The sequence below is a fragment of the Mustela nigripes genome, chromosome 16 (assembly GCF_022355385.1).
Source record: "Mustela nigripes isolate SB6536 chromosome 16, MUSNIG.SB6536, whole genome shotgun sequence".
NCBI lineage: Eukaryota > Metazoa > Chordata > Mammalia > Carnivora > Mustelidae > Mustela > Mustela nigripes.
The window spans coordinates 19,725,293-19,732,980 of NC_081572.1; the positions used below are offsets into that span (position 1 = coordinate 19,725,293).

Sequence of the window (7,688 nt, forward strand, 5' to 3'; positions counted from 1 at the left end):
GACGGTCTGAGGAAATGTTTCCTGACTTTGTTTTGGTTTCCAACCAGAACATCGTGAGTGAGTTGGCGGGGCTGTTGTCTGCGATGGAGTATGTGCAGAAAACTCTCACAGACGAAGAGCTGGCTGACTGGAAGAGGCGGCAACAGATTGCGTGCATTGGAGGCCCTCCCAACATCTGCCTAGATCGCCTCGAAAACTGGTAAAAGATGACAGGCAGAGGAGTGTTTCCTTCTTTTCTAGAACGCTGTTCTGAAATTACGGTCTTAACTGCAAACTCAGGAGTAGACTGCATCTCACAGGTGCAGACTTGGATGGACACAGATTAAGCCTAGGGGCACCTGGGTGGCTCAGTCAGTTAAGTGTCTGCCTTTGGCTCAGGTCCTGATCCCAGGGTCCTAGGATCAAGCCCTACATTGGGCTCCCTGCCCCGCTGAGGGGGGGTGTCTGCTGCTCCCTCTCCCTCTCCGTCTACCCCTTGCCTGGTTTGTGTGTGCTCATACTGTATCTCAAATAAATAAAATCTTTTCTTTTTTTAAGATTTTTTATTTATTTATTTGACAGAGAGAAATCACAAGTAGATGGAGAGGTAGGCAGAGAGAGAGAGAGAGGGAAGCAGGCTCCCTGCCGAGCAGAGAGCCCGATGCGGGACTCGATCCCAGGACCCTGAGATCATGACCTGAGCCGAAGGCAGCGGCTTAACCCACTGAGCCACCCAGGTGCCCTCAAATAAATAAAATCTTAAAAAAAAAATAGTTAAGTCTGAGAGTTAAAATCTAAAAAGTTTTACTTTATTTGGACAATTTTCTTTTTAAAGATTTTATTTATTTATTTGACAGAGACAGAGAGGGAATACAAGCAGGGGAAGCGGGAGAGGGAGAAGCAGGTTTCCTGTGGGCCTCCATCCCAGGACGCTGGGATCGTGACCTGAGCTGAAGGCAGACGCTTAATGACTGAGCCACCCAGGCACCCCTGGACAATTTTTTAATAAAATTTTATCTATGTTGCGATATCTTAAATATGTTTTTATTTATTTGAGAGAGAGAGAGAGCACGCACATGGAAGGAAGGGCAGAGGAGGAGGGAAAGGGAGAGAGAGAATCCGAAGCCAACTCTGTGCTGAGTGCAGAACCCCATGCCTGAAAGGTCACAACCTGAGCCGAAACCAAGAGCCAGACACCCAGCTGACTGAGCCACCCAGGCGCCCCGTTTTATTTAATAATTTAAATAAAGCTTTTGGTTTTATCTTACGTGGCACAGACCAAAGTTTGAATTTTAGTTATTCTAATAATCTTAAAGTGATGCATGCTTTTTATAAGGGAAAATAGTTGATACACAGCAAATTAATGAAGAGAAGAAAAGTCTTTTAAAAATCCATCATTCAGGGGTGCCTGGGTGGCTCAGTGGGTTAAAGGCTCTGCCTTCAGCTCAGGTCATGATCCCAGGGTCCTGGGATTGAGCCCCAAATCGAGCTCTCTGCTCAGCAGGGAGCCTGTTTCCTCCACTTCTCTCCCTGTCTGCCTGCCTCTGCCTACTTAGTGATCTCTGTCAAATAAATAAATAAATAAATAAAACTTAAAAAAACAAACAAACAAACAATCCTTCAGAGGTCCCTACACGTGGTATTTTGGTAGCTATCCCCCTCGCCATATGTTACTGTATCTATGGACATAAAGATAGTCATCTCTAGGGGCGCCTGAGTAGCTCAGTCAGTTAAGCATCCAACTCTTGATTTCGGCTCACGTCCTGATCTCAGGGTCATGAGATCAAGCCCCATGTTGAGCTGTGCACTCGGTGCTGAGTCTGCTTGACCCTTTCCCTCTGCTCCCCCACCCCAGTGCATGCATGCTCTCTCTCTAAAATAATACATTAATTAAATCTGAAAAGATGGGGCGCCTGGGTGGCTCAGTGGGTTAAAGTCTTTGCCTTTGGCTTGGGTCATGATCGCAGGGTCCTGGGTTTGAGCCCCGCATCTGGCTCTCTGCTCAGCAGGGAGCCTGCTTCCCCCATCTCTCTCTCTGCCTGCTTCTCTGCCTACTTGTGATCTGTCTCTGTCAGATAAATAAACAAAATCTTTTGAAAAAAAATCTGAAAAGAAAATACGGTAGTCATTTCTATATTTTCACATTGGTGGGATGATTGTTCATCTGCTCTTTCCGTGCTGTTCATGCAGCATGTCCTTAATGAGCATCCTTGACGTGCAAGGCCCAGCAGTGCCTATGATGCACCAGCTTAAACTATGAGAAACTTGACATAAAAGGACACGCAGCAGGTGTAGAGCATGAAACTGGAAATTTAGGACAGCCCTACACGAGAAAGCCTGCTTGTTCATATCCTCACTAACCTTGAATTTTGTTAATTCATTGAAAGCAGTTTTAAGTGCTTTTTAAAAAATACATTCTATTTTTTTAAGAGTTTATTTATTTATTTGAGAGAATGAGGATGAGAGAGAACACGAGCTGGGGAGAGACCGAGGGAGAAGCGGATTCCCCTCTGAGCAGAGACCTCGACATGGGATTCAGTTCCGGGTTCCTGGAATCATGACCTGAGCTGAAGGCAGATGTTTAACTGAGCCATGCAGGCGTCCCACATTTTTTTTTTTTAAGATTTTGTTTATTTGTGAAACACAAAGAGGGAGATGGGGGTGGGGGAAGGGCAGAGGGAGAGGGAGAAGCAGACCCCCTGCTCAGCAGGGAGCGCAGTGCAGGACTTGATCCCAGGACCCTGCATTCAGGACCGAGCCGAAGGGAGATGCTTAACCAACTGAGCCACACAGGCCACCTTAAGTGCTTTCTGATCAGGGAACCAAAAATCTGAAGTTCTGGGAATGGGAAAATGTAAGTGCCAGAAGAGAGTCAGGGAGCCCAGAAATTCCAGCAGCTGTCCGTTCCTACCTGCCCCTGCTACCCCCACCCCCTAGCACATCTACACCTTCTCTCTGAGGTCTTCTAGTCTTTATTAATCATGTGCTTCAACTCCTTCTGTCATGCCTGGGGTCATGAAGACCCGCGATGGTGAAGGGACATGGCCAGGATTGCACAGATAGTGGCAGAGCTAGCTCAAACTCATCTTCTTGAGCTGTCTAATTGCGTTTCCCCTGTCCCTACATTTTGGTACAAGGACAGGTGAGGATGAAGACAGCGAATGCCAAGTTTTATATTTCATATTTTTCATAATTCGAATGCTTGTTCGAATGCTTGTCACTTCTTCATGCTTCTTGGGAATATAAGTTTTTTGTTTGTTTGTTTGTTTGTTTGTTTTTAAAGATTTTATTTATTTATTTGACAGAGAGAGAGAGATCACAAGTAGGCAGAGAGTCAGGCAGAGAGAGAGGGGGAAGCAGGCTCTCCGCTCAGCAGGGATGCTGAGGCAGATGTAGGGATCAATCCCAGGACCCTGAGACCATGACCTGAGCTGAAGGCAGCGGCTTAATCCACTGAGCCACCCAGGTGCCCCTGTTTTGTTTTTTTTGTTTGTTTTTTTTTGTTTTAAGATTTTATTTATTAGAGCAAGAAAGCGTGAGGAGAGCATGAGCAGGGGGAGGGGCAGAGGGAGATGTTGGAGAAAGCTCCTGGCTGAGTAGGGAGCCTAATGCAGGATTTTGTCCTAGGACCCTGGGATCATGACCTCAGCCAAAGGCAGACACTTAATGACTGAGCCACTCAGGCACCCCTTCTTTGGAGGATAAATTTTAACACTTCTTCCTCTATGCCTAGCTCTCTCTTTGAAATCTTAAATTTTAGGAAAGGACTATGTTTAAAAAAAATTTTTTTTTAAAGATTTTATTTATTTATTTGACAGACAGAAATCACAAGTAGGCAGAGAGGCAAGTAGAGAGAGAGAGGGGGAAGCAGGCTCCCCGCTGAGCAGAGAGCCCAGTGTGGGGCTCGATCCCAGGACCCTGGGATCATGACCTAAGCTGAAGGCAGAGTCTTTAAGCCCTTGAGCCACCCAGGTACCCCAGAAAGGACTATTTTAAAAAAAAATAGATTCCCTTATTTTTATTTTAATTTTTTTAGTAAGCTCTCTGCGCAGTGTGGGGCTTGAACTCATGACTCGAGATCAGGAGTCACGTGCTCTCCTGACTAAGCCAGCCAGCCACCCCCCACTTTTTCTTATTTAATACCACTGAAATACACACTTAAAATGATCAATTTTATGCAATATATATTTTACCACAATAAAAAAAAAAATTCCCTTTCTGATCTGAGGGGTCTGCATGGTGGTGTCTGTATCTGTGGGATTCCCTGCCTCTTCTCCAGCTCCCTGGTACGCACTGACTCAGGTAACTAAGAGCTTTCTTATCTTATTGGCAGGATAACCTCATTAGCGGAATCTCAACTTCAGACCCGCCAGCAAATTAAGAAACTAGAGGAGTTGCAGCAGAAAGTGTCCTACAAAGGGGACCCCATTGTACAGCACCGGCCAATGCTGGAGGAGAGGATTGTAGAGCTGTTTAGAAACTTAATGAAAAGGTAACATAGAATTCTGGTTTCTTTCCTTTATCCTCTTGCTTCGGAGGCACAGGATGGAGACGGGTTCCCCGTGAAGCATGTGGACCGCTGTCCCTCTCTTTGCCTTTCAGTGCCTTCGTGGTTGAGCGGCAGCCGTGTATGCCCATGCATCCTGACCGGCCATTGGTCATCAAGACTGGAGTCCAGTTCACTACCAAAGTCAGGTGGGCCCCGCACTTCCTCCTTCGCTAGATATTTTATTGAGAGACGCTCTTAGGATAAGAGCAGAGTTGGTGGCCATGGTTGTCCTTTCTAGGCATCACAGGCGGTAGGATGGGAGGTATGGAATTTGTTGACATAATACCAGCTTATTCCGTGATTCTCCTGTCAAAAGCCAAGGAATGCTTACCTCTTTAGGAGATTACTGGGCATAGTCCTATGATTTCAGGCCTGTATTCTTAGGCTGTTGTGTCTCCTTCTGTCCTGCAACAGAGGCAGAATAATGCTGTTTTTTTTCTGTTCTTGGAGCCTACTTTTCCCTAAGGATTTTAAGAGAATGAGTAAGGCTTTGAGATCCAGAAGCTAAGAAGCCCCGCAGCAGATGGGTGGTGTGCCTTGCAGCGGGGTGGGGGGAGGGTGTGGGGTGGGGAGTTGGGGGGTGGGGGTTGGAGGGGGAGGAGGTGGGGGGCAGGAGGTGTGTGTGTGGCTTTCACACCTAAGTAAGAACAGGTATGTTGGGGTTTGCCCTTCTGCAGTGAAATTTCCCTCTTCAGAAACTTGGTGTTAGGTTTCAGGTTTAACAGAAAGAACACCAGCTGCGGAGCTTGTATTCCTGTAATACTTCTCATGAAACGACTTTTACTATTCTTTCGTGAATCTCTCACTTTGTCCAAGTTCGAGGTTCTTAGGCTTTCTTTCAGTACCTCTTGGCCTGAAGAGGTGATACTCGGCATAAGGTCAAAGATACACTACTAGCAGGAAGAGGAATTTGGGATTATGCTTTTTTCACCTTTTAGAAACAAAGGGTTTTGAATTTTATATTCCTCTAAGTAAGAGTTGCTTGGCGGGGAGCCTACTGACTTTTTTCTTTGTTAACTGTTATTTTTTTTCTTTACTCAAAAACTTTTTTTTCCCCCTTTTTTGAAACAGATTGCTGGTCAAGTTCCCTGAGTTAAATTATCAGCTTAAAATTAAAGTGTGCATTGACAAGTAAGTACTCTGTATCTTCACTCTTCTTTTTTCTTTTTTTCAAATGAGAAACAGAAATGAGAACTTAGATAATCATGTGACGTAAGAGACTTCATCTCCATTCAGGGAATCTTCATTTTTGAACAAAAGTTTTCAAAAGTCTTGTAGTGCATTGTCACTTACGTGCCTGAACAAAATCATAAAGCTGGTGATACAGATGTGAGTTGCGATTGCTGCTGTGACCCTGGGTCCCCGTTTTTATTTAATTTTTTTTACCTATAAATGTAATTTATGCATATCATATAAAACCCTGACTATACGGGAAAAATTGATGCTGTTTATTGTTCCACGCTTCACCACATGATGGAATACATACTTCTCAAAATTTAACTATACTTTTCAAAAATTAAAATGCACATACACTTTGAAGAGATTTGAAAAAAGAAAATTACCCTTCATTTCTGGTGATGTAAGTATCTGGAAATTAACCATGAGAATGATTGGAAAATAATTACTAATGAAATAAGGGACTTATGGAAGGCAGTAGGTTTAATAAACAAAAATTAATAACTTCAGCCATACATTAGCATTAACCAGTCAGAAATTATAATAGAAAAAATAATTCCACAATAAGCAAAAAAGTAAAAAAATATATTGGAATAAACTTAACAGAAATGTTTAAGGGCTCTTTGAAGAAAATTATGAAATTTTATGAGGAAGCGATATTGTAAAAAGTAACAAAATAATCATATTCCTGAATTGCAGACTTGCATTATAAAGATGTTGATTGTTCTCAGTTAATATGACACCAAACAAAATGCAAATAGAATTTCTTAAACTCTGTAACTTAACTCTTCAAGTTGTAGCTTAGATGAGAAAAATGAGCAAAGATAGTTTTTGTTTTTTAGGGTTTTTAAAGATTTTATTTATTTGAGAGAGAGAGAGAGGAAACACGAGCAGGGAGAGAGGGAGAGGGAGAAGCAGACTCCCCACTGAGCAGGGAGCTTGACACGAGGCTTGATCCCAGGACCCTGAGATCATGAGCTGAGCTGCAGGCAGGTGCTTAACCAAGTGAGCCACCTAGGCACTCCACAAAGATAGTTTTTTTAAAAAATGGATGTATTTATTTATCTTTAGGGTAAAAAATCTTAACATAAAATTTACCATCTTACTCATTTTTAGGTATATGGTGTTAAGTATATTCATATTGTTGGGCAACAGATCTCACAACTTCTTCATCTTGCAACATGGAAACTACATCCATTGACAACAAGCCCCCGTTTCCCAATCCTCCCAGTCCCTGGTGACCACCAGTTCACTTCCGAAAAAAAAATTTTAATGAATAAAAATAAGTGGGAGTGGTATGGGAAGGTGCCTGGCCAGATACTAAAATGTAGTTTCAGCTACTCAATGAGTGTGTTACTGGTGCAGGAATAAACTGATTGACTATTGAAATAAAATCTTGAGTCCAGAAATAGACCTTCAAGTTTATATAAAGAATGCATATATGTTTAAAATGATACCTCAAATCGGGGAGTAAAGGATGGATTATTCAGGAAGGAGTTTTGGGAAGACTTGCTGTTGGAGAGGATTTGAATGAGAAACTCAAGTTGTACTGTTTGCTAACCATCAGATGTATCTGTATGTTTAAACTCATGTATCTTAAATACATGTGGATGAATGTATATATAATATAATGATGGTAAAATCACAAAATGATAAAACCAATTTGGAAAAGAACTTGGCAGTTTCCTACCAGTTAAACATGCACCTACCCTAGGAGCCACCTATTCCACTCCAAGGTATTAACCCAAAAGAAATGAGAGTATATATCCACACACAGGGCTGTACAGAAATGTCCATTAATTGGGGAACAAATAATTTGTGGCATATCTATAAGTTTGTGCTAACCAACTGCGCCACTGGAACGTCATAATTTATGGTCTATCTATGAATGGACTATTCACCAATAAAGAGGAATGAACTACTGATAACTTAAAACACATAAGAAATCTCAGAATAATTACACTTTGTGAAAGAAGCCAAGCGA

General features: G+C 42.6%; 1 protein-coding gene across 1 annotated transcript in view; it reads left to right on the plus strand.

Moving 5' to 3' along the window:
• The window catches only part of STAT3 (signal transducer and activator of transcription 3), a 69,961-nt gene that overhangs the window by 50,856 nt on the left and 11,417 nt on the right, over positions 1 to 7,688 (plus strand). Inside the window, exons 8-12 of the mRNA XM_059380217.1 lie at positions 48 to 199; positions 4,313 to 4,471; positions 4,582 to 4,674; positions 5,600 to 5,659; positions 6,821 to 6,902. Of these exons, the coding sequence (XP_059236200.1) occupies positions 48 to 199; positions 4,313 to 4,471; positions 4,582 to 4,674; positions 5,600 to 5,659; positions 6,821 to 6,902 (546 nt within the window). The remainder of the gene's footprint in view (positions 1 to 47; positions 200 to 4,312; positions 4,472 to 4,581; positions 4,675 to 5,599; positions 5,660 to 6,820; positions 6,903 to 7,688) is intronic.